The sequence below is a fragment of the Aphanomyces astaci genome, assembly GCF_000520075.1.
Source record: "Aphanomyces astaci strain APO3 unplaced genomic scaffold supercont1.18, whole genome shotgun sequence".
Taxonomy (NCBI): Eukaryota; Oomycota; class Saprolegniomycetes; order Saprolegniales; family Verrucalvaceae; genus Aphanomyces; species Aphanomyces astaci.
In genome coordinates, this window is record NW_009798281.1 from 710,898 (window position 1) to 736,049 (window position 25,152).

Below are 25,152 nucleotides of genomic sequence, written 5' to 3' on the forward strand. Positions count from 1 at the left end.
ATCGCATGCTCAGCCATCGCAGGGCTTGCCCCAATGCGGCAAGGGGTCGCAGCGTCTCGTAGATCTAATGGAGCGTTGGACGACGTCATGCGCTTCAACCACATCCACCAACGTGCACAGCGAGATGTCCTCAACTTTTCGAAAGGCAGTCAATCCGGATATACGACCCGAAAACCCGCGAAAGAGCATACAAACATCAAGGTTAAAGCAAATGTGGATTCACCATCCGGATACACAATTGGTTTTGTGGATTCGATTTCAAGCCCAGTTCAGTGTTGAAGAAGACGGCCATCCTCAATGGCAACGACACAAGAGGAGTCCACGCCGCTGCTGCCGACGACCGTTGAGAAGCGGAAAGTCCGGGATCGCCAACGCCGTCAACTCATGTGCTTCGGTGGCGTTGCGGCCCTGGCGGCATGTGCAGTGGGCGTCTGGTGGTGGACAAATGAGACGCCACTCGACCTGTTCATCCCAGACGTCCCCCTCACGCCGTGGACGAGTGACGTGATGGAACCACCGTTCGAGAAAGAGGCCAATCTCATTCGACCACACTTGATCTCGGAAGACTTGTTGAAACGACCCATCCCCACGAATGCATGGTGGACGAATCTGCTGATCAGCGACTCTCACGGGCAAAACACAGGTTTGATCAATGCAACCCTTCCGTGACGGTTAATTCACCATTATCCAATTTTGCTACGCAGGAGCGGGACAAGTCACCCTTTCTCCGTATACCATCGCCAGTTGGCCCCACGTCATGCAGGTCCGTCCTTCTTACAAAATGTGTGCCCATCATAACGCATAAAATAGGTGTCGTACGGTGACGATCGACGTGTGGAAGAGCCGAGCAAGATCGAGGAATATTTCAGTGCCGACCTCACTTTCGGCACAGTCGTGCCTAGCATTTCTCGCGAAGTCGTAGCATTCGACCCTCTGACGGTGCACCTCCAGTACCGAAACGAGTCGAACGGAACCACGTTCACAGTGCTCTTGGCGCGAGGATCCCCGTATGTCTCCATCAACTATACTCTGAGCGCACCCATGATCACGACGACGTACTTCAACATCCTCTGGTGCAACAACGCGTCCATCTCCAAGACCCCCACGACCGTCGCCGGCTCGACGTTCACGGTCGTCACTCAAATCGAGCACCAGAAAACCCAGGAATGGCTGATTTTCTTCCCCACAAATGTCACCGTGAGCATTAACTCGACGTCGTTTGCTGTCCAAGACGAGACGTTCTCGGGTATGTCCTTTCTCGAAACATCACAACAATCGATATTACTCCTGTGGATGACATTACAACCTTCGCACTAGGCATCGTTCGTGCTGCCATCGTGCCTCGCAACAGTCCCGACGGCACCGCCGCGCACCTGCGCCAACATGCATCGATCGTCCCCGTCGCGTCCGCAGTGTCCCTGTCGTCCAACGTGACCACGGGCATCATGGAGTTTACGTGGAAGACCGTGGCGACGACCACCGACTCAATCGCGGCGGCGTCGTTGCTCATGCTGGCACACCCGCATCACGTGGACAGCCTCGTCCCTTCGGCCACGCGCAACCGGTCGTCAACAACCACCGTCATGCACTCGTCCAGTTCTGGCGATCCGTTCGCGTCCTCCACGCCCAGTATTCTCCTGGGACCGTTTGGCCATCGCACGATCAAGGGCAATATGTCGTTCGTGCTGGGCAACTCGTGGCTGCTCGCCGATACGTTCCAAGAGGTGGGCTTCAACTCACGGCATCCGATAGCCGCCGACGCCATCGCGCCGCTGTTGGTCGCGTTGAAAAACGACTCCAACTTCACGCCGCAAGCGCTGGACCCGTACTTTTTCGGCAAAGAAATCGCCCGCCAGGCGCGGCTGGTGCTCATCGCCGACGAACTCAACCAAGGCACGACCAAGCTGCTCGACCAGCTCGAAGACTGGCTGTTGCCGTGGTTTGTGGGCAAGAACTTTGACTTTTTCGTGTACGACACGGTCTGGGGCGGCGTATGTTCGGTCAAGGGCCTACGCGGCGTGTTTTGGATGACGGATTTCGGCAACGGGTGGTACAACGACCACGTACGTGTATTGTGTTTTAAGATGGCTGTATATGAGTGTGTGTATGATCTCTCCATGTCGATTTTGTCGGTTGGACCAAACAGTTGGACTCTTATCCTGCTTTGCGAAGTCCATGGATTGATTTTTTGCGCTGAATGTTGTTAGAGGTTAAAAAAGTTAATGTGGATTCCACTCATTTTAGTTGTGCGCCGAATCTGTCGATCGAGTTTTTGTACAAACAAATTTTGTAAAAATTGTCCAAGATTTACACTAATTTCAGTCACACACTATTTGGGTTAAAGGGTTGAACTGGTGGTTAAACATTTTAATTCTTTTTTTCTTCTTTTTTTTTGCTGCAATCGGATTGTCTAATTAAATACAACATGTATCTGCCCAACTTCGGTACATTTGATGCTGTCGATACATTTGGCAATGTGGAAAAAACTCAACCATATGTTGTATCATGTTAGAATATCTTGGTCTTATAGATAGTATATTGCTTTGGTGTAGCATTTCCACTACGGGTACTTTATCTACGCCGCGGCGGTGGTGGCCAAGTACCGTCCCGACTTTGTCCTGCGACATCGCGCCGCGCTCATGTCGATCGTGCGTGATATTGCCAACAACAGCCCCCACGAGTACGTATCTAACAGTAAATGCTACCCAATGACCATATTGTGGTGACGAATGACACATCGTGGTTGTTTGCATCATATATATATATATGCCTTGGGTAGGAAGTGTTTGATATGTGTGTGTCTTGTAGTCCTTACTTTCCGTTGGCACGGCACATGTCATGGTTCGACGGGCACTCGTTTGCTAGCGGCGTGTACGTGTTGGATGGCGGCAAGTCCCAAGAAAGCGTCTCCGAAGCGATCAATGCGTACTATGGCGTGTATTTGTTGGGCCAAGCGCTGAGCATGCCGGCGGTGGAACATATGGGGCGCCACTTGATGACGTTGGAAATGCGGGCGGCGACGACGTATTGGCAAACCACGGTACTCATGCTGCATGTTTGTTGTGGGATGTGGCCATTGTGCTGTTTGTTGGCAAAGTCGAATGGAAGGTTTTTGACCAGAGGATGTGACCACGATGGTCTGTGTGTAGGATGCGATTTACGGGTCAGTGTACGCCCAGAACCAAATGACGGGGCAGATTGGCAGCACCAAGGTCACGTATGCGACGTGGTTTGGGCCAGAAGTAGAGCATATGCACTTGATCAACTTGATGCCGTTCACGCCCGTGACCGAGTTGTTTGTGTCGGCCGCGTTTGTCACGAGGGAGTACCCGATCTTGGCCAAGGCGTTGCATCGACCAGCGGCCCCCATGGATGAGATCTGGAAAGGCTACACGTACCTGGACCATGCGATCGTCGACGCCAAGGCCGCGTGGGCCGAAGTGGCCACGCTGAAATCGTTTGACGATGGCAATTCCCGCGCGAATTCGCTGTATTGGATTGCCACCCGTCCCACCAACTAGACGACGACGCGCGAGGCTCTTGCGACTGTCGGAAGTATGTGAAGAAATATCCCTTGCATATATATAGGATATAAAAATGGCTTTGCGAGTGGGTCGGCGACAGTGATGTTGGATATATTATATATTACTATTACTTTGAAGTATTAATATTGAAGTATTAATATATATATATAAAGATGGCTTTGCGAGTGGGTCGGCGACAGTGATGTTGGACATATTATATATTACTTTGAAGTATTAATAAATACGGAGTACTACAGTACTACTTCGTATTACAGTAAGCTTAATAGGATTTACAGTCTGGTGAATACGGATAACGTATCCGTGGGGAAATGTGCGCAAGGGGTTCAAGATACACTAAATCCCTAATAAAACCAACGTTTTGACCATTGAACCATCATTCTGAAATCTGAAATCGAGGAGCCAACAAACAAACAGGTCGGCATCGCAGTGTGTCTGTCCCTCGTCCACTTGAATCACGTAGTTGGATCTACGCCTTGCCTCTGTTTTGATACTCAGTCCTCTCCTGTCAAGGTATTGTAGGCTGCTACAGCATCACCATGCGAGTCCATGTCACCACGTGCAATGCTTGCGCCTCTACTAAAGATCTCGTGCAAACAGTACATACCACAACGAGATTGTGCTTAAACAATGTCTTGTTAACGTATTATATACTGGCCAGTCAGTCGTTGTGGCCAGCTCGAAGTCCTTGTTGGAGCATGCAGCTAATTGAACTGGTCAAACACAGACTTGTCGAACGGGTCACCGCCTCGCAATTCACTCGCGAGCCCCAGCACTTCGTCCGCCGTGATGGGGCGGACTTCCCACCCGAGTTCGAGCGGCAGCTTTTCCTGTTCAAACACGAGCTTGAGCCAGTCCACTTTGATGTTGCCGGTCGAATCGCGGAGGGCGAGGAGCAGGAGCGCCGCCTCGGCGTACGCGAGAAACTGCTGCTTGGCATCAAACACAAACGCGTCATTATTGGCCTTGCTGTGCTCTTCGCGGATGGCGCGGAAGTGGCCGATGTGCGCCTTGGTGATGTATTGGCCGTCGGCGGACAGCGCCACCAGTTGGTCCAGCAGCGCCGAGTCGAGCTTGACGGAATCGCCGAGTCCGGCGTCAAGGCGGGTCAAGGACGCGTCGTGCTCCATCGCGTTGTGCTGGCCCAGGCTGGACAACGACAGCGTCTTGGGCGCTTCGGCATCATCCGCGGCGCCTTCTTCTTTGGCGGCGGCGACTGAACCCAACGATGTGATGGCCGACCCCGTAAACAACTTTTGCAACGCTTCGTCGACTTGGAAGATCGTGAGCGCGCTCTTGATGTTGTCCACCGTGATACCCGTGCGAGGGAGGAGGCCGTGGTTGGCAAATGCGTTCAGAAACGGACACGGCGACACGTTGGTGGCATCGGACTCCGTCCAATTCGTGAATTGATCCGCGCCGCCAGGAGTCGAATGTGCGCAGCCCTATATGGACAGACATGTGAGTGACATGATGGGTGGTGGTCCGACACATTGGCGTCGCGTCTACAAGGTAGCTTACCATGATGTATCGAGAAGAAGGGGTGGTGGGTGGGTGGGGTTGACCAAGAATTGGTTTCTGACGGCTCTTCGCCAAATGGTTGCCATTCTGAAACCGGTTGCACTGACCACAAATAGGCCACTCGTTAAGTGCGACATGATTTGCCAAAGGTTTTTGGATTAACATTAGCGTGCTCGTGCCAGGGGCCACGGGAAATACATTAAATTTAGCAGGTTCTGGCCGTTACTGGTCGTTTCATTTGTGCAGGTGGTTATTAGCTGCTTTTCCCAGGGAGAGTTGTGATGCTGCCACGTCACAAGCAGGTCAAACTCACAATCACCACGAATATGCGACTGATTGCATGCACATATGAACGTGTGCCCAACCTTACTACAATAATGTTAACCTACAACTTCCTACCTACTACTACTGTATTGATTGTACTGTACATCACCGCATATTTCAGTAGAACTGCTCCAGCACGCCCCACTCGAACGCTTCACCGCGCAATTCCCCGGCGAGGCCGAGGACATCCGCGATGCATATCGGTCGCGTCCTCCATTTCAGGTCGAACGGAAGCTTCTCTTGCTCGAGGACCATCCGTAGCCAGTCGACTCGAACATGCCCTGTGGAATCCCGCAATGCTAGCACCAGCAGCGCCGCCTCGCCGTATGCCAAGAACTGTTGGCGCGGCCCAAATGTAAACGCTGGGTTGTACGTCCGGCTGTGGGCTTCCCGCAGCGCCCGGTACTTGGCGAGTTGGGTCTTTGTGATGTACACGCCGTCGGTGGACATGCTGAGCAACTGCCCGAGCAACGCCATGTCCAATTGCACGTGACTGCCCACGTTGGCGTCCTGTCGAGTGAGCGACGCGTCGTGCTCAATGCTATTGTGGTAGCTTAGCTGCGCCAGGGTCAACTGCTGCTTGCCGTGCACGGTGGACCCGACCTTCATGGCGGTGGAGCCTGAGAACACTGTCTGGATCGTCGCGTCGCATTCCATCGTGGCAAGCGCGGCCTTGATGTCGTCACTCGAGATGCCACTGCGAGGCAGGAGGTTGTGGTTTGCCAGCGCGTTTACAAACGGACACGGCGACATGTTGGTCGGGTCGGTACAGTTCCACGTGGCGGCGGCATTCTTGGCCAATGGCTGAACCAGGTCGGACGCTCGACAACAACCGGCTCCCTACGCACGACCACACCTTCTTGTCATGTGCGATGACATTCGTTGTACACTACAGGCTCGACATATATGCATACCATGACGATGATGGGTACGACACTGGTGTATGTAGTAGTCTACAGCTAACGTTATATATCTGTGGCCCCTCGGTCGCCAGGACAATCCAACCCAGTTATATGAACGTTCGAGTGTCGCGTGGTGGCGGGGGTGTATTTATAGCTTTCGTTGTCCGCTTGCAAAACTCGAATTCCTCCACCAACACAGCCGGCCTACCGGTAGTTACTGTACCACCGAGCTCCCAGCCCTGTGTACAAGAGCTATGGCACCGTGAGCCACCAAATCCTTATATGAAACACCCGACGACAGAATGTGTTTGCTTCTTCGACGCATTGTTATACTGCCTTTGTATTGTGAATTCGCTATAAACTTCCAAAATTCGCTTGGTTTGTCTAATCAATACTGTAAATCACGCCAGAGTTCTGATTGGTTGAATATACTTGTCCATTCGAGCCAATCAAACCCACTCAAAAATGGATTAGCCAATAGCGTCGATTCGATTCGACGGGGTCTGGAAAATCCACAATATGTACAACCGGTACGTAAGTAGGTCAGACTTGGGTTGATAAGAATGGTGCTGTGCTGTGATGTGTGACAGGGTTAAATACATACATGTGCATACTACCTCGTACTTCTACTGTATGTGGACGGTTTGCATTCATATTAAATATATAAAGGCTCTCTACAAGTACAGCGACGCAGCAAATACAATGTCTCGCTTGATCTGCTTGCCCCCGAGCTCAAACTTTTTTTCGAGCTCGGCGTTGCCAATGCTGTGCGCCGCGAGCGTGAGCTGCCGCAACAATTCTTCCAGCCGCCGAATCAACCGGATGATGGACCCTTCAAACATGTCTGTCATTTTGCAGATCTGGCTGAACTTGGCGCCTTCGCACCACGCAATGAGCACGTCCACCATGTTGGTGTTGAAACTCGTCGCGTATTCCTCGACGTCGATCGTGATGTTGGCTTCCTGCATCGTCTTGGCCACGCGGCGAGCCGTGTCGCGCATGTTCAAGATCGGGCCTATAAAAAGTCATCAGTCCAGCCATCGACATGTGACGATGTGTTGACACAATCTCCATTTCCAATTCAAGCCCCCATATATATATGTATATATGTAATGCGTTCACAGGCAAGATCGGAGCGGGGTAGGTAGGTAAGTACTGGTCGTTTTGGCTTGGACATGACATGTAAACACAATCCAACGTGTCAACCCAAGGATCCAAAACAAGGATCAATATAATATAAACAACAAGGATCATCCATATAATTAATATAAACAACAAGGATCATCCATATAATTAATATAAATAACAAGGATCATCCATATAATTAATATAAACAACAAGGATTATCCATATAATTAATATAAATAACAAGGCTCAATACAATAAAAAAGATGATCAAGCTAACAACAACACAAGGATCAATCTAACAATATATAAAAAAAGAATGATCAATCCAATACAAAAGATGATGATCAATCGAATAAAATACACAATTCTCAATAAAATATTAACAATCAAAACGATGATTCATATCATCATTACAAAACAAGCAGCCCGCGCCACACACCATATATATATAATATATATATATTATATTTTTATGTTATATGTAGTATATATAATATATATATATAACATAACGAGATGTATACCTTCGAGGGTGTCGGCGGTGGGAGGCTTTTGACCTTCCTTGACCTTTTCCGTGTTGATCAGGCACGACAGCAGCGCCACGCACTCCTTGACGTTCAGGTCGTTGAACGCGCCGTTGAAGATGAGCTCCGTGACGAGTAGCTCGTCGGCCGTGCTCACTTCGCACGCGGTGCGGCCCTTGCGCTGGATCACGTTGTCGCCGTTCACAAACTCGAGCCGACGCAGCACGCGCTTACGGCGTCGCAGATCGTCCTTGAGCACGAGCGACTGGCTGTCCTTGATCTGGCGCTCCAGCTCGCGCTCCTTGGCTTCGCACTCCATCTTTTGCACGTACAGCGCAAACGACGACGAGTGCGACAGTTCCGGGGACGCCGCGATTGCTTCGGTCGTGTCGGCGATCTGGCGCACGATCTTTTCAAACGCAGGGTCGTCAATGTTCATGTCCTGGACTGGGTCGAGCAGCGGCACGCCTTGGGGGAACCGGCGCATCACTTCGGCCTACGAATGACACGAATAACACACAATAGGGTCAGTACTGGTCGAGAAAGAGCAATCGTATACATCCATATATATATATATATATATATATATATATATATATATATATATTGCCTAGTCGATTCGAAATTGGAGAGTTTGGGTGCTCAATTGAATGAGCAGAATAACAGACAATCAAAGATCGACCAATCAAAACCCACAACACGAATCAACTGGCCAATCAAATTCACCCGTCGACCATTCAACCCCGAATTAGTGTGTGACTGAAATTAGTGTGACGCCGGACGATCTTTACATACAAAAGTCAGGACAAAGAATCGATCGATAGATTGGGCAAAGAATCAGCACAAAAGTCCAAATATTGGGTAAAAGGACAATATATAGACGTATATCAATATATATATATATATATATATGTATATATATATATAGTGGTAGAAGGATAGAACCCCTCGTAGTACAAACAAACCATACTAAAAAGAATTTGAGGATGAATACTGTACTTGTGTTGTAGACATACACATACACACACACAAGCAACAAGTACACTAGCAACAAGTACTCGACACGTACCAGCGACTTGGCCACGGCGAGGCGGCTTTCGGCGGTGCGCAGATCCTTGGGAATGTACACTCGGAGCGACGACAGCTGGTCGATCAACGCCAGCGGCACCGGGCACACTTTCATCTCACTCTTCGGGTGCGTCCATGTGCCTTTGGTCGCCGGGGCTGGCGGTACTGCGTCGGCTGTGGCGGCAGAGTTGACGGCACACAGCAGCAGGACATGGACGGTGGTGGCGGCTTCGGACGCTTGCGCAGCGTTGGGGTTGGTAGCCAAGCCCGACTCAAAGTTGACAATCACGCCCCAGTCCCACGCTTGCGCCTTGTCTTCGCTTGGAGGGGTGTGCACCTTGACGAGTCGGCCGGGGTTTAAAAACGCCACAAGGTACTTGGGCTGGTTGCGGATGCGGCGCCAGTCGTCATGCTGCTTGGCGAGGGTTTTACTAAGGTAGTAAAAGGCGGCGACGGCGGGTTCATCGGGGATGATGAGCGTGCTCTTGTCCTGTTGGACGCGGGCGAGTGCATCTTCAAGCCCTGGCGCGGCCTGCTCGTTTTGAAACTGGTGAAACGACTGCTTGATCATGTACTCGGGGTTGGCGTCTTCGACCCGCAGCAGGTTGAGCAGCATGTTGTACCCCAGGTGAAACGTCGAAAACAACGGATCGGCTTGGCCGTACAAGATGCCCTTGGCGACTTGGGGTTCCATCTTGTCGCTGAGCATTTGAATCACAATGCCTCGTGCGTCTAGGGACCGCCGCCCCGCGCGGCCGCTCATTTGGATGTACTCGCCCGACGTGATCCATCGAAAGTCGTTGCCGTCAAACTTGCGGCAATTTGTAAACACGACCGTCTTGGCCGGCATATTCAGTCCCATCGAGAACGTTTCTGTGGCGAATAAGCACTTGAGCAACCCTTCGCCAAACATGATTTCGATGACTTCTTTGAGAATTGGAAGCAGGCCGCCGTGATGGATGCCAATCCCGCGGCGGAGCAGCGGCAGGATCGCGTCTACTTGCGGCAACGACTTGTCGTCTTCAGACAACGAGTCAATCGCGTTGCGAAACACTTGGTCGACCATGTGCTTTTCCTCGTCCGTGTTGAAGTCCAGCTTGGACAAGAGCAACGCATACGCTTCACACTCGCGCTTTGAAAAGGAAAAGATGATCACGGGGTCGTACTGGCGTTCCATCACGAGCTTGACGATGCGAAACACATCCGACCCAACCTTTTTCTTTTGGTTGTTGCCGCCGCCGCTGGAAGACGACGACTTTTTGCCGCCACCTTTGCCGCTAGGCGCGCCGCTAGTGTCGGTGGCTGTGCCGGCACTCAACGTGGCCATGGCCTTTTGAAAGTTGTCGTCGCGGAACTTTCCCTTCTCGTCCACGACCAGATGCAGGCCATCGCCGCCCGCGGGAAACACATAATGCTGCAGCGGCGTCGGCCGGTAGTCGGTATACACGACATGGCACGGCTGGTGGTGGATGTGCGCAATCCACGCCGCAAACTCTTTCGAGTTGGGGATCGTCGCACTTAGAAACACAAAGCGCACTTTGTGGGGAAGCAGAATGATGCTCTCTTCCCACACGACGCCGCGCTCCTTGTCGCGCATGTAGTGGATTTCGTCGTAGATGACCCACGCGACTTCGCGCATGACCTCGGACCCGCGGTAGAGCATGCTGCGGAGAATCTCGGTTGTCATGATGAGGCATGTCGCGGTCGGGTTGATCGTGATGTCTCCCGTCATGAGTCCCACGTCGCCAAACTCTTGCTCGAGGTCGCGGTACTTTTGATTGGACAGCGCCTTGATCGGCGACGTGTAGATCACGCGTTGCTTGTCCCGCAGGGACTTGGCGATCGCGTACTCGGCCACGGCGGTCTTCCCCGCCGACGTGTGCGCGCTCACGAGCACGCTCTCGCCAGCTTCGATAAAGTCCACCGCGGTCTGTTGGAACGGATCCAACGTGAACGGGTACGTCTTGGCCGGCGCGCGGTTGTGTGGGGCGGGACGTTCGTAGTTGGGCGGCAACGCACTGAACGAGATCAAGTTCTTCTGCTGCGTGCCCGTGGCCACGACGATCTCGTCTTTGGCCGACGCGTCGACGTGTTGGACAACTTGCACTTGGATGCGTTTCGAAGGAGGCGGCGGTTGGTCGTCGGATGTGGAGGTGGTGGGTGGCTTGCGCTTGGAAGACGTGGATGCTACAGAGGTGGACGTCGTCGACTTGTTGGACAGCGCGGCTTGCTCGACGTCGGTCAACGTTTGCTTGGCATCGTCGAACGCACCAAAGAGGTCAAGGTCGTCCATGATGCTGGTGGGATCAATCGGTGGAGATGAACGATCCAATGGTCGAATGTTGGCAAACTTGATTGGTTGATTCCAATACCCTCTTTCTTTCGATACTCCTTCAAAACCTCCAATTATCTATACTATAAATTAAACGACAAGAGTATTATATTCATAATATTAATAGTATCATATCCAGATAACCCTCCGGTAAACAAAGTCGAGAATTCAAATTCACAGGGTTATAGTCAAGATGGCGGCAATGCGAGCACGGATGCGCAAAGAAATGGAGATGCTGGAGAACGATCCACCGCATGGTAACTACGACAGCCATTCCATCATGGCGTCTCATGGGATGTGTTCGTTCTAGGTATATGCGCGTGGCCCAAGGACAACAAGTTGGACGAACTCGAAGCCCGTCGGTTGAGACTCGATCGTCGAATCTTGTGCTTATGTTTATTTGGACGTAGAAATCCAAGGTCCAGAGGGGACGCCGTACGAAAAAGGCATATTTCTATTGAGCATCACAATCCCTGAACGGTACGTTGCCATACAGCCATCGTCAAGTTGTCATGAGTACTAGGTACCCCTTTGAACCCCCGAAAGTGCAGTTTGTTACCCCCATCTTCCACCCAAACATTGACAACGCCGGACGCATCTGCCTCGACACGTTAAAGATGCAGCCCAAGGTACTGTAACCGCTCTCGCCCACGCGTTATGCGGCCATCACCTATGCCATTGTAGGGATCGTGGATGCCCTCTGTGAACCTCTCGACGCTTCTCACGACCATCCGATTGCTCATGACAGACCCGAACCCTGACGATGGCCTCATGCCTGAAATTGTACTTGACTTCGGCAACATATATACATATGACATTGTCCTTGGTAGACGGACCTGTTCAAGCAAAACCACGCGCTGTTTGTGTCCAAAGCCACTGCCATGACAGCTCAACATGCAAACGCGTCACATTCTACCCCCGCAAGGGCGTTGCATGCTGCAGCCCATAACGAGGACGAGTCCAAGCCAGCCATGTCATTGGCCAACGAGAGCAATTCATCGAGCAGCGACGACAGCAGCAGTGAGAGTAGTCAAGGCGAAGAAGCCAGTGGGAGCGATGGCGATGGCCATAGTGACGCTGATGTCGAACGTCCTGCCAAGCGAGGCCGGTTGGTTTAACGGGTAGCTGTAGTTTACCCTCAACAGTAGAACACGATGGACAAATTTGGATTTTTCAATCAGATATTTGGGGAAAAACCCTCCAATTTTCGAGTTTTCCGAGTTTTGGTCAATATGTTTTGGCCTTTTGGAAGTAAGAAGGGTGCCAACATCGATCCAAGCTACATGCTAGAGATTGCGCAAATGTGGGCACGGTCTGTGGAGGACACTCCCTTGTTCCGCGACTTTGGCCCACTCTTGCGTGTCCAGGGTATGGGAAAAATATTATTGACAATTCAATACAGAAACTAATATTACAATGATTAATTGTGCGAGATCCAAAAATATATTTTTACTTGAGCCAACAATATTTTTTCTTATCATTTGTCGTTAGACGGTGGCATCCCACGTGTCCGTAGGCGAGTCGTCCCAGTCAGCACAGAGTACGTTGGCCCATGTTTACACTCTTTTCAGATCAACGCTGTACACACACACATCCTGCGATCGCCGCAAGAGCCATCACGTGGCTGTCCTCATCCATCAGGTGCATTCTACTGCTTCCTCGTCCATTTCAACGACATATCTTTGCATGCATGACTGCTTATGTGTTGATGCATGTCGTGCTGGCGGGACTGTGTCGATTGCATGTCGCGCCCGTCCCATTATCCTGCTCAAGGAGGTAACGACGAGAGGACCCGTGGCAGATTTGGTCTATCTAGTACCCTGCCGACTCGTGTTTGCAACGTGTTTTATATACTATCGCCAACCTAGATTATGGTGCAATATGTAGTATACTGCAGTACTTGTACTATATTTTAAACGCGTTTGAAACGCGAGTTTGGGTCCTTGAAACGAATTACATGGTTGACGCTTTGTACGTTCGGAAGAGCCGATCCCAAATGCTGAATCGCTTGGCAAAGTTGACGCTGGGATGGGTATGGTGCAAGTCGTGGTCGTGTACTCGGATGCAAATGTGGACACATTGCACGAGCGGCATCTGCGGGAACGACATGCCCTTGATGTCCAGACCCGAGTGTCCCGCCACTTCCACATACGTTTTGTACGCCAAGAGCAGGTGCAGCTGGTGAAGCGACAGCGACGGACCGACCGCCAACGCAATGGCCATGGGCACGACGTTGGTCAAGATGAGATCCACAGGCGACTCTTCGTACGTGCTCAACGGCGACGGGTGCAAATGCATGTGGTGCTGCTTGTGCACGTACTGGTACAACAGCGGGATTTGGTGGCACGTGTAATGCATGCCAAAGTGGAACAGGTCAAACACAAGCTCGAGGACGAGGGATTTTGGAATGAAGTACACAAACTCTTCCAGGACACTCGTGTACGTGGTGGGGGTCGTCATGCCAACGTAGGACGAGCCCACGAACAGCGTCGCCATCTCTGTCGGCACGACCACAACCAGAATGTGGCACAAGATGGACAGTTGCTGCGGCCGCGTCAACATCATGCGCTTGGCACCGTAGATCTTGCCTTTGAACGTGGAAATCCACTCGAACCACCCGATCATACATGCCAGCCGCACAAGGATGCCGGCGTACGACCCGACGACGCTGTGCGGGATACGTGTCTGAACAAGCAGGGCGACGGCCGTCACTGCGCAAATGAAGCTGTTGATGATGACGTAGAACTTGAGTCGCCGCAGCAGCCACAGGATGTGCTGTCCTTGGAAGCAGGACACCATCGCGATGAACTTGCCAAAATGACACCACGCTGTCGTGTTGCTTTGACACCCACGGCAACCGCCAATCACAAACGAGAATGCAATTCACCAATAAGAATCGATTCTAAATCCACCAATTAAAAAGTGCTAAAAACGCCTTTGGCCAATCAAATGCAGCTAAAACTGCCAGTGGCCGTGTCGCGCAAGTTTGCGCATCCAACGTGGTGTGATGATGGTGATGAAGTCCGGAAGATGTAGGGAGTCCCTCGACGAAGGATGGAGGGTCAGCTGAACGAGACAAGCTGTGGATGTGAATGTCGTCCCAGCACCCTGAGAATGGTGTGCAGTGTGCATATATATATGAGACGCTGCATGCTGTGAGTGCGGAAGCAAAGACACGACGAGCATCGGCGGATGGGGCGGTCTCGACGCAACATCCACCCTCCTCATGTACGCACTCTAACAGTGGCATGAACGTCGTCGCCTTTATCTGTGGGCATTGCACAGTAGTACAGCAGTATGTACATGCGTTACAGTTGTGGATCCGTGTTGACTGTGGACATTTCGAACCTCACATATTTGAAATGTCCACACCCACCACACCGCTCGGGAAGCATTGCTTGGACCAGTCCCCATATCCAGCGTCATGCACAGACGAGATGCTAACTGTATTCATCGCACCTTTCGCCATACTCACTCAAAACAAGATCGATCGTCGCATTACATATTGCCATGCGATTCCACGCTCTTATCATATTCGTGCATGTCGACTGGTCAAGCGCGCTAAAGTATATGTACAGTACGTACACCACCAACGTGTGCATTACACAACGACACAACTCGGCGCGACGACCGACCGATTCGGCGTGGATTGTATGGACGACGACGACGACGCAGGATCATGTTGTGGGGGTAGTGTCGCCCGGTCTACCATCATCTACACGGGGTTGATGGTGCCATATCGCGTCGACTCGGTCAATACCACTTGGGTGGACGACGACGACGCCCGCGCTTTGTAGTTGGCGACAAATGCCGGCGTGATGATCCAGATGAGGCACCCGATGCAGAAGAAAGAGATCACGTGGCCACATACGATCGCGGGTACTGCGCACACCCAGTCGGCCGTGCTATGCACAGTCAGCGACGGCACCATGACCGTCCAAAGGATGAACAGCGCGTAGAGCGGCAGCACGCCGCGCGCCAGCACCCACGACCCAAAGGACACGTAGGACACGATCACATGGACGCGGCTGTGGGCATACCCGAGGTCTTCGAGAAACGTCGCGACATTCATGGGCACGACGCAGATTTCCACGAGTAAGTAGATGCTCAAGAGGAACGTGTCGGCGAGGCAGCTGCCGTAAAAGTTGAAGATCGCAAACGGAACCCTAAGGACACACACATGAGAAGCTGGTGAGGCATGGAGAATCAGCGTGCCACATACATGGCGACCAGGTGATGCGCGGTAAAAACCTTCCACTGTGGGACCTGCCAGTACGCGACAACGACCAAGTCATACAAAAAGTAAGCGATCGCTAGTGTTCACATGTGAGCGTGACGACGATACAGTCACGCATGAGAGATGGAGAAGACGTACACCAAGAGAAGAACGCGCGCGCGAGGTCCACAGAATGCAACGGGCGAAGCGAAGAATCCCATGTCTGTTGGGTCAGGCTATACAGCATGCCGATGCAGATCACAGTCGCATGTAACGTGGACCCAACTCTATAGATGCATAAGCATGAATGTACCATGGGCAGCGAAGATGGAGATACCTGGAGCACCAATTCGCGCGCTCGGTGGTCGTGTACGCCTTGTAGATGGCCGCGTAGCGAAGAGAGACGACGTGCGTTGTCCAGAACACGCCAACAAATACAACCAGACTCAAGCCTGTCACGCCATAGGTCACGAACTCGAGCGATGGACCTGCAGACGATGCGGCGGCGATGTCCATCGGTGGCGAAATACTCAAATGGAGAGGGAATGTTCGAAACTCATGTTGGAGAAAGAGAAAGCCTGGGCCAAACCCTCGAGTTTGTCCCGGTTGAACTGACCACCATTTCAACAACCGCCACGGATTTGGTGGTTCAATGCTAACAAAACGTGATGAGTTTCAGAAAAAGCGCCATTTGTCCCACGTCGACTCTGCCGTCAGGTTGGGACGCAGCCTGGACCATACAAATACACAGTATATGACGTGGCCGCACCATTTTGTAGCTCTTATGAACTGCTTTCTACGGCCACAGTCTACTCCTACTAGCAACAATGAACCTCTCTTGTGTACTACAAATGATGACCACAAGGCCTCCAACCTTAACCAATGGTGTATGTACGTACAGTATCATCTCCCATCACTCAACAAGTCTGCGATAACGTTAGCGCGTAGCGTCCGTCTTGCATCTTCCGAGACCCCGTGCAACAGCCGCCCTTCAACGACCGATTGGAATGCCGACAGTGCGACGATGCACACTATAACACCACAAGCTGGAGACAGGTATTGGTGCCCATGTGTACTGTATGTACCCCACACTTGTGTCCAGAGTCCTATAGTACCGGTATGTAACGTTACATCCTTTTACTCCAAATTTGGTAGACTTTTGTGCTGAATCGCCAAATTTATCGATCGATTGTTTGTACTGAATTTTGTATGTTGGGTATCACACTAATTGAAATCACACACTAATTTGACGTTGATCATGGTTTCCTGCAATCTGATTGGCTAAATTATTCTGCCGATTCATTCTCCATGTCGCTCCAGTTTCGAATAAACACAAAACAATGAGTACCATCCTACGAACGCAACGAAGTCTCTTCAATGCAAACGCAGCTACACTTGTATTCTTGTTCTCTAGCATTGAAGTCCTGATCTCGTCTGGTAACTACTTGGTCATGTGATGGTCATCTTGCTGGTTTAGAGGCGCAGCTTGGCCAAGTCCAAGTTGAGGCTGTTCACGTTCCACGTTACCACACGACCGTCCAAGCCCGACGTGGAAAACTCTGTCACATGGCCATTCGACGCCGCCTTCTTCAACACTTGGATGCTCGTGATCGTGTTTTCGTGTTTCCTATTCATTTATATTATTTACGTTCTCATTTATCTTAGTCGTTCATTTATCCGAATTTCACGCATAACATATCACAAAACCATATATATGTACACACGTACGTCCAGAGCGCGCCCTTGTCGCCCGACGTGGCTTCGGCCGACTGTCCACGGCTCACTTTACTGTCCCACAGTTTGCGCACTATGGACATTACATTAGACGGAAACAACTGGCTTCACCAGTCGTAAACTCGGTCAATGAGTATTACGAGGATGCATATATATATATACACAGAATATATATATATATACTGTTGTGTTTATTCTAACCTGGAGCGCGACGACATGGAGAATGAATCGACACAACCAAATAATATATGTACAGAAGAATCATCGACAGAAGTATTTAGCCAATCAGATTGCAGGAAATCAGCATCAGCTTCTAATTAGTGTGTGACTTTAATTACTGTGTATACCAAGCACCCCAGCACACGTTTTTACACACAAATTCAGCAACATTGAAAGAATCGATCGGATAGATTTGGCGAATCAGCACAAAAGTCGAATTTTTGGGGAAAAGAAAGACAATATATTGTGGATTCGATACGAATTTCCAGACTCCATCGAATCGAATCACGAATCGACGCTATTGGCTAATCCGTTTTTGAGTGGATTTGATTGGCTCTTACAGTACGGACAAGTATATTCAACCAATCAAAACTTCAGCGTGATTCAATATGGACTACACAAACCAGGCAAGTTTGTAGCGAATTCACAATATATAAATACCGTTGTTGAACTCGCTCTTGTCCACCTTGGAGGCGGTGGTCGCCGCGCTCTTCTTGTCGAGAAACTCCGAGAACGACCAAAAGCCTTGCGGGGATGTCGTAAAGAGGAGCAGGTTGAAGTCATGGCCACAGCCGACCACGGCATCGTTTGACAAGAATAACAGTCGCGTCAACGGCAAATGCGAAAACCGAACCGTCTAGAGGAAACAACCATATATTTATTATATGAGCATTGCACCAGAATTAGTTAGCCCTAAAACGAAATTGTCGAGTTCAGTCAAATTTCCCATGTTTCCCCTGCTTCATTCAATCGAGCACAAACATATCGGATACTATATCCACTTTGCCCTTTCTGGTCGAAATATATATAAAACACAATCCCAAATGATATATTGTAGCCAATCAGCGACAAGTACTTTCGGATTGAACAATGGGAGAAATTGGGGTTTCCGATTCGGTCGATTGAACGGCGTCCTGAAATTCATACCGAATCTCCGAAAAGACACCTGAAATTACACCAAATAACCCTAAAATGCAAACAATCCATACTATTGTCGATTTGATAGTACAAATTTGGGGAGGGGGTGCAATCGAATCGCGCCGACCAAACCGATCCACAATCGATCTAATTGGTTGAATTTCATTGAGAAGGTTTTGATTGGCTAATAATTTTGAGCTCATCTGAGGTAGCCAATCAAATCGATTTAAATTCCAACGAGAAACCACAACACGAAATTTCACTCGAAAGCACAATAAAGAAATATCGAAGTATTCCACGCAAAAGTCTTTCGAAAATGCTGCTCTCATCCCATGACGTGGCGCGCTCTCAATCCTGCAAGCCTGGAAGCTTGTATTCGACTAATGGAGCATACCTGCAACGTGGGCACTTCGCCAGGGCGACCAAAATGCACGAAATGAATGGATGAGCCATGACCAGTAAATGCCAAGCGCGTGCCCGATGGCGACCACACGGCCGCGGTTACCCACGAGTTGGCATTGTCGAATTCGGCCATGACCTCACCAAACGGCGCCATCGCCGCGAACGGACCGGCGTCCGGCGCTCCGTCGACGTCAGGAACGTATGCGGCGAAGACGCGGCATTGCATGTCCGTGGACGCGGTGAGGAGGAGCTGCGAGTTGGGATGCCAGTCCACATCGACCACCCTACGATGACAAATTGGATGGCAATGCGACGATGATGATAAGGGGAACAAGATCGAAGCGTACGTGGACTTGTGCTTTTTGATGACTTTGCTAATCCACCAGTTCTCCGCCTGCTCGTAGTAGCACACTGACACACACTTGGCGCTACTGCCGACCGCAAACTTCTTGCCTGCAATGGTGAAAGTTGTTACACGTGTGGGAATATGAATGGAGAGAGGGAGGACGCACCATTAGGGCTCCACTTGACGGTCATGGCAGCGCGGGTGATGCGAAGCACCACGAGCGACGGCTTCCACTTGCGTTCACTCGGCTCGTACTTCCATACAAATGCAGATCGGTCGTGCGAGCACGACACGAGCATATCGTGTACGGGGGACCAGTCTAGGCCGCTCACCACCATGTCGTGCTACAAATCAAGTCCCGCCGCATAGTCAACAAACACCATGGTACATATGCTGTAAGTGACGACAGGTCAAATACCTCTGTCAGCACGGCCTCCTTGCGCCATTGCGCCACGTCCACCGCTTGGCAGTTGGAGTAGATCCATATCTCGTTAGTGTTGGGACAGATGGCCACCTTGGAGCGGTCTCGATTCCACGCATGACACGTGATACTGTCCGTGAGGTTGAACACGCTCATGATGATGATCTAGGATAGAAATGGGGCCTGAATTTGGGGCTGATCTTCTTGCCAGTGTTCGGATAATAGTTAACCGGATTGTGACGGCGCCGACAATACTACTACGTAGTACTTCGAAGTACATATTTATCCTTGCGGACCCCTCGAAATACGCCAAAGAAAACTAACTACTTCAGAGTAGTTACTACCTCGAAGCAGTAGTATTATTTGGCCAAATCCATTTAACGTTAACGGAGTCTATCAATGGACTTTGAGCAGCACACAGTTACAGTACGTGATGTGGGTGGGGACAATGAGCAGCACATGTGTATCATGAATTAAGGACGGGGAAAAACGAATAAATCGATACCAATAACTTCTCATAACACCCGCCTCCGCTCACACTGTCTTGGAATAGCAACAGTGGACGTTCATCAACAGCCACGACCCGGACTTGCGTCCACAGCACGTGCGCCGACATCCCGAGTCAACGGAGGGGGTCACTTCCGATCCTCAAAGTTATTGGTATCGTCTACTTTGGAAAACAAAGTAAAGATGACTGCACTATAGAAATGATCCTGTTCAAGTACGGTCTTGGTTATCCGTACGCCATCGCTCGTAGGTAGCTACAACAGCAAACTCCCGGGAGTGAAATGACAGTTTTCCCAACCAATCACAAGGCTAAACACATGGGAATGTCGCGCGAAAACAATGACACTTCTTCAACCAGTCTTTCACTGTGAAGTTGTGTACCGGTATCTGCACTCGGAGTTGGGGAGTACAGTACTATTAATAGTACTACGTAGTATTGCCTTTGTGAAATGTGTGTGCCAGTTATGCTGTAGTACATAAGACCATACTAGTACATATTTGTGAAGACATGCCCTCCCATCGAACCATAGCTCCGTAAGTTTATGTGGACCGTTATTTTAATGACGCGCCAAACAAAAGGGAGAATGTATGGGGACTAAAAACAAATACCGGTACTTCCAAGTAGCACTTCCAGGTTTTGATCTACCGGTAGGGACCTTTGGGTTACGAGCCCAACACGCTTCCTCTGCGAAAAGTGCTCGGTTGATTGTCGTGTCCACACCCTAGTAGCGTTACACGTACTAACAGTAAGTTAGTACATGGAGACCATAAATACCACCTATCTTCTACGGCGCCATCCAAACATACAGTATATATTGGCACTTGTTCAGCTTGTCGGACCAACGAAGCATCTCATTTATTTTGCCACAGTTTTCGATTCGTAACATGATGATTTGATTGGGGATTATACGTATAGTACTAGTAGTACAACATACAGTACCTGGGGTAGTAAGCTTACAACATACCCGGGGTATAAAATGAGTGAATTTCACTGGATTCCCCGAAACACCTCTAAAGTCCAATGTTCTGAGCCAGAACGTTGATCATTTCGCTGTCATTCCTCAGTATCTACAGTTGGTGGAGTCTTTGCATATTTGCAGAGTTGTTATTGCGTTAGCAAGCCTTGGTAGAATGGTGTACTACACTGCAGGACGTCAGTTGGGGCTCACCAAAAATAATCTAATACAGTAGCGTTACTATTACTATTAAAATAGTAACGTTACTTGTAGTGGTAGTACGAAGTAGTATTTAAAATATTTTTTTATTCGAACGGAAAATAGATATTTTGCGCAACTGCCAAAATAGAAAGTTTACTTTTCCCAACATCAGAACCAATAGATTAAACTACGTAGAACAAAGCCAAAATATGATAGAATCTATTCCAAATGATAGGAAAATTCTCAATAGTTCAAACTCAAAATGTATTCGGATGTAACCGTTGGAAGTATACGGACAACCAAAGAAAAATTGTTTGACGAAATATATTGTTTCACCCAAATGCCGCCACTCGCATCGCATCCGGTCTCCTATTGTGGCTCACTTCGACCTCGAAATGGTGCGACCAAATTTTCAGTCAATCAGCGAGCGTCACGTGTGATGGTCATTTTTGAGTGTGACAGCCGTTTGGCTTGGCCAAATGCGCAAAATCAGCTGAAAGCCTTGATTATATATAATGCTACCTTTCGAAGGGCGCTTACAACACGTCAATTCCAGCGCGAACTTCAAGATTGTTGAAATATTCAAATAATTCGAATATTGTGCTTTCGAGTGAAATTTCGTGTTGTGGATTTCTCGTTGGAATTTAATTCGATTTGATTGGCTACCTCAGATGAGCTCAAAATTATCAGCCAATCAAAACCTTCTCAATGAAATTCAACCAATCAGATCGATTGTGGATCGGTTTCGTCGGCGATTCGCGATTCGATTGCCAAATTTGTATCAAATCGACAAGACCGTTTCTCACAACTAGTACGTAGTACTATGGTAGTACTGTATCAATACATACTAGTAATAATATATAAGTTCTTTATTTGCCCCATGGGGGGAAAATAAGTTATCTTTACATCCTCCAGAAAAGATACGTAATCCATCAAACCCATTCGTTGAGAATTGGTAAAAAATAGAGATTTGGGAACCCCTGGCTGTCAGAATCTCTTCAGGACTTCTCTGGAAGAACTCGGTTGATGACTGCATCATTTCCATTGCAAATTTGGCATGTGATTTGATTGGTGGAGAATAACCAATCCATGGACACCAAGAGTGTGATTGGTGGCGTCATAGCTCGCCCCAACAATTTTGATCGCATAATCGCCGCGGAGAATCTTTGGTCGACCAATCAGCGCTCGTTATTCTACCCAATCGAAACCACGCAAGGGGCAAAGTCACGCTTCTACCTATTGGGATAAACTGAATGCGTCCGATGTCCACATTTGAATACTAACAGTAAGGTAGTACCTATTATAGTACGTATACCAACCAATACGTAAGTCCTTCCTTTCACGTTATGTACACAAAGGCAGGATCTTTCCAAATGGTGAAAGAAGTCCTAGAGCTCAAACTACAGTCAGTATAGGTATGGAATGTACGTCGTACTACTTACTGTATCCCGTCCGTATTGGCTATCAAGGGGTTTTACAGTACTGTATCCTCCACCGAATTCGAACGCTAATAAAATATCCATCTTTTTATTGCTTTCACAGGGAGATATGATACAAACATTCAATGAAATGAAAATAATGAATAAAATCTTTCACATAAGATCGCGCTTTGGGACAAACCGCGTCAGTTGGCGACACAGGTGTGCAATTCTGTTCATGATGCTTCAGGTAACTTGCACAGTGTACCCCATAGATGTCATTTACCTTTTTCGCTGTTCCAAGCTATCCACCACCGTTCTTCATGATCGCTTCGTTGTCGTCTTCCATACGAAGCTCCATCTCTTCGCAGACCCACCTTACAGTGGATGCTGCCACCGACTTGTGTCCCTGCGCGTCGGCGATGGCGTGCAAGGCCGCAGTCTGCTGTCGGTCGCCGACCTCCATCGATCGCGTGTGCTGCGCGACTTCGTCCCCATCCGCGTCGTCTTCCTCGTTCTTACCCGCCAAGCAACCAACCCCCCCGGCACCACTTCCCAACGCAACGTCGTCGGATCTCCGCATGCACTCGATTGCGATTCCATCTGACGTCGGACAAATCGACTACCTCGACGCGTCATTGCCGTATGTGGCCGTGTTTCAGGAGCAAATGGGCACGTCCAAGGTCGCTCGCGGCCCAACATCTGCCTACTACACACTCACCGAATCGGGCCAAGCAGGGCTCGAGCACGCCACCGACGAACTGCATCGCATGTTTGTCCATGCGACGCAGTACGTGCTGGACCACCAAGCCGAGTTTGCGCCACTGTTCCACTTTCCCGCGTCCCTCTGGCCTAAGATCCAGCAGTCGTGGGCCAGTCGTTCCAAGGACGTCGTGGCCGCTCGCTTCGACTTTGCGTTGACCCCTCACGGACTCAAGACGTACGAGTACAACGCCGACTCGGCTTCGTGTTTGTTTGAGTGTGGCCACAGCCAAGACAAATGGGCCGACGTCGTGGGCTTGGGGGGGCGCAGCAACAGCGACACGCTGTTCCGTCAACTGGTCGCGGCTTGGACCGCCAAGGAGGTCGTGGGGCATCTGCATTTACTCTGCGACGACGACCTCGAAGAACGATACCATTCCATGTACATGCAGGCCGCCGCGCAAGCCGCGGGTATCCCGTGTACGTTGATCGTGGGCATCGATTCGATTTCATTTGACAACGAACACGACGGGTTGTTTCGAGATGCCAACAACGTGGTGATTCAAAACGTGTGGAAGACATGGTCTTGGGAAACTGTGCTCAAGCAGTACAAGCAATCCACTGCCGCCACTTCGTCGACCCACGAGGCCGACCACCACATGGATCATCATCATACTCGTTCGCCTCCAAACTCTCTGAAACGACCGCTGTCGTCGCCAACCACGTCCACCACGCCAGGGTCCACCAAATTGAAACGAGAGGACGATCATCACGGGGTTGCCACGTCATCGTCCAACCGTCGTCGCAACCTCCAACCTGTGCGACAAGTGATGGACATTCTCCTGCACGAGTCTGTCCGGGTATTCGAACCCCTTTGGACCGTCCTCCCCAGCTCCAAGGCGATCCTTCCCGTGCTTAGCAAACTTTACCCCTCGCATCCGTACTTGTTGGCGTCCACGTTTGACGAAGCGGACGTTGTGCCAATGTTTCCCAAAGGGTACTGCGCCAAACCCGTCATGGGACGCACGGGAGCTAACGTGTCCATCTACAACGACCGCCATGAGCTCATCAGCGCCACCGGCGGCGCCTGGGACAAGGACAACATTTTGTTTCAGGAGCTGGCGCTGCTACCGCAATACGACGGCAAGTACGTGCAAGTCAATTGCTGGGCCATTGACGGTCGATACGGAGGCACGATTTTGAGAGTGGACGAGTCCAATATCATCGGCGGCAGCTCGGGCATGTACGCCATGCGTGTCGTACCAGACGAGGACGTGGCACCACCACAAACTCCGACCAATGTAACAACCACAACGGACTAGGGTCGCGGTCTGTGTTGTCGTTGGGTGTGGTTGGTTGTTTTGCGATATTTTTATTTTTATTTGATGGGAAGTAATATATTTATGTAATACAAAAAATGTAAAAACAAATGTTTAATAAGTTGTATTGGTGCAACCACCTCGACTGCACACACGCATCTTGTCATGTACAGCCAGCCGCCTTTGTGATGAAGATGAAAACACGTCGTGGATTGAAAGACTAAAAACGATCCCAGAGAATGCTAAGTAGGTGTAGGGTGGTCGTTTGTTTGTAACTTTCCATGGTTCGTTCAATCCAAATAGTAGAGCTGAGACATCTGATTGGCCATTGTCCACTTCGTTCTTTCCGGTAGAAAATCGAAAGTGATTTGTAGCCAATCAGCATCAAGTAATATCGGATTGACCAATGGGAGAGATTGGTGCTCGATTTGATTGGAGAGGTTCGATTGAAC

At 50.0% G+C, this 25,152-nt stretch overlaps 9 protein-coding genes across 16 annotated transcripts; 3 read left to right on the forward strand and 6 right to left on the reverse strand.

Moving 5' to 3' along the window:
* Nucleotides 1-253: 253 nt before the first annotated feature.
* H257_08364 lies at nucleotides 254-3,704 on the forward strand. 2 transcript variants are annotated; one of them, XM_009834201.1, is made up of 7 exons: nucleotides 254-643; nucleotides 705-763; nucleotides 811-1,246; nucleotides 1,318-2,063; nucleotides 2,553-2,680; nucleotides 2,809-3,040; nucleotides 3,150-3,704. In XM_009834201.1, exons 1-7 carry the CDS (start codon nucleotides 298-300, stop codon nucleotides 3,519-3,521), a joined length of 2,319 nt encoding a protein of 772 aa, XP_009832503.1. In that variant the 5' UTR covers nucleotides 254-297; the 3' UTR covers nucleotides 3,522-3,704. The 2 variants fall into 2 exon arrangements, with proteins under 2 accessions (XP_009832503.1, XP_009832504.1); XM_009834202.1 differs by having other exon boundaries at nucleotides 1,318-2,680.
* A 455-nt stretch (nucleotides 3,705-4,159) lies between these two features.
* On the reverse strand, nucleotides 4,160-5,127 carry H257_08365 (hypothetical protein). The gene is made up of 2 exons (XM_009834203.1): nucleotides 5,064-5,127; nucleotides 4,160-4,987 (listed from the first exon to the last, which is right to left on the reverse strand). The coding sequence occupies exons 1-2, from the start codon at nucleotides 5,064-5,066 to the stop codon at nucleotides 4,247-4,249; spliced, it is 744 nt and encodes a 247-aa protein (XP_009832505.1). The 5' UTR covers nucleotides 5,067-5,127; the 3' UTR covers nucleotides 4,160-4,246.
* Nucleotides 5,128-5,382: 255 nt separating this feature from the next.
* On the reverse strand, nucleotides 5,383-6,447 carry H257_08366 (hypothetical protein). Its single transcript, XM_009834204.1, has 2 exons — nucleotides 6,302-6,447; nucleotides 5,383-6,227 (listed from the first exon to the last, which is right to left on the reverse strand). Exons 1-2 carry the CDS (start codon nucleotides 6,302-6,304, stop codon nucleotides 5,505-5,507), a joined length of 726 nt encoding a protein of 241 aa, XP_009832506.1. The 5' UTR covers nucleotides 6,305-6,447; the 3' UTR covers nucleotides 5,383-5,504.
* A 471-nt stretch (nucleotides 6,448-6,918) lies between these two features.
* On the reverse strand, nucleotides 6,919-11,359 carry H257_08367. Of its 2 annotated transcripts, XM_009834205.1 has the most exons (3): nucleotides 9,011-11,359; nucleotides 7,942-8,437; nucleotides 6,919-7,304 (listed from the first exon to the last, which is right to left on the reverse strand). In XM_009834205.1, the coding sequence occupies exons 1-3, from the start codon at nucleotides 11,300-11,302 to the stop codon at nucleotides 6,964-6,966; spliced, it is 3,129 nt and encodes a 1,042-aa protein (XP_009832507.1). In that variant the 5' UTR covers nucleotides 11,303-11,359; the 3' UTR covers nucleotides 6,919-6,963. The 2 variants fall into 2 exon arrangements, with proteins under 2 accessions (XP_009832507.1, XP_009832508.1); XM_009834206.1 differs by lacking the exon at nucleotides 6,919-7,304 and having other exon boundaries at nucleotides 7,624-8,437.
* A 132-nt stretch (nucleotides 11,360-11,491) lies between these two features.
* Nucleotides 11,492-12,553, forward strand: H257_08368. Of its 2 annotated transcripts, XM_009834207.1 has the most exons (6): nucleotides 11,492-11,598; nucleotides 11,652-11,699; nucleotides 11,752-11,821; nucleotides 11,865-11,970; nucleotides 12,026-12,124; nucleotides 12,172-12,553. In XM_009834207.1, the coding sequence occupies exons 1-6, from the start codon at nucleotides 11,535-11,537 to the stop codon at nucleotides 12,457-12,459; spliced, it is 675 nt and encodes a 224-aa protein (XP_009832509.1). In that variant the 5' UTR covers nucleotides 11,492-11,534; the 3' UTR covers nucleotides 12,460-12,553. The 2 variants fall into 2 exon arrangements, with proteins under 2 accessions (XP_009832509.1, XP_009832510.1); XM_009834208.1 differs by having other exon boundaries at nucleotides 11,752-11,970.
* Nucleotides 12,554-13,141: 588 nt separating this feature from the next.
* On the reverse strand, nucleotides 13,142-14,146 carry H257_08369 (hypothetical protein). Its single transcript, XM_009834209.1, has one exon. The coding sequence runs from the start codon at nucleotides 14,138-14,140 to the stop codon at nucleotides 13,295-13,297; it is 846 nt and encodes a 281-aa protein (XP_009832511.1). The 5' UTR covers nucleotides 14,141-14,146; the 3' UTR covers nucleotides 13,142-13,294.
* Nucleotides 14,147-14,760: 614 nt separating this feature from the next.
* Nucleotides 14,761-16,104, reverse strand: H257_08370. Of its 2 annotated transcripts, XM_009834210.1 has the most exons (5): nucleotides 15,895-16,104; nucleotides 15,717-15,844; nucleotides 15,564-15,654; nucleotides 15,102-15,507; nucleotides 14,761-15,056 (listed from the first exon to the last, which is right to left on the reverse strand). In XM_009834210.1, the coding sequence occupies exons 1-5, from the start codon at nucleotides 16,071-16,073 to the stop codon at nucleotides 14,943-14,945; spliced, it is 918 nt and encodes a 305-aa protein (XP_009832512.1). In that variant the 5' UTR covers nucleotides 16,074-16,104; the 3' UTR covers nucleotides 14,761-14,942. The 2 variants fall into 2 exon arrangements, with proteins under 2 accessions (XP_009832512.1, XP_009832513.1); XM_009834211.1 differs by having other exon boundaries at nucleotides 14,761-15,507.
* An 802-nt stretch (nucleotides 16,105-16,906) lies between these two features.
* On the reverse strand, nucleotides 16,907-20,352 carry H257_08371 (hypothetical protein). Of its 4 annotated transcripts, XM_009834215.1 has the most exons (7): nucleotides 19,595-20,352; nucleotides 19,343-19,520; nucleotides 19,178-19,283; nucleotides 18,823-19,114; nucleotides 17,952-18,147; nucleotides 17,286-17,364; nucleotides 16,907-17,184 (listed from the first exon to the last, which is right to left on the reverse strand). In XM_009834215.1, the coding sequence occupies exons 1-7, from the start codon at nucleotides 19,751-19,753 to the stop codon at nucleotides 17,031-17,033; spliced, it is 1,164 nt and encodes a 387-aa protein (XP_009832517.1). In that variant the 5' UTR covers nucleotides 19,754-20,352; the 3' UTR covers nucleotides 16,907-17,030. The 4 variants fall into 4 exon arrangements, with proteins under 4 accessions (XP_009832517.1, XP_009832516.1, XP_009832515.1 ...); XM_009834214.1 differs by having other exon boundaries at nucleotides 18,823-19,283; XM_009834213.1 differs by lacking the exons at nucleotides 16,907-17,184; nucleotides 17,286-17,364 and having other exon boundaries at nucleotides 17,824-18,147.
* A 2,551-nt stretch (nucleotides 20,353-22,903) lies between these two features.
* Nucleotides 22,904-24,811, forward strand: H257_08372 (hypothetical protein). The gene has a single exon (XM_009834216.1). The coding sequence runs from the start codon at nucleotides 22,955-22,957 to the stop codon at nucleotides 24,701-24,703; it is 1,749 nt and encodes a 582-aa protein (XP_009832518.1). The 5' UTR covers nucleotides 22,904-22,954; the 3' UTR covers nucleotides 24,704-24,811.
* The last annotated feature ends 341 nt before the right edge of the window (nucleotides 24,812-25,152 follow it).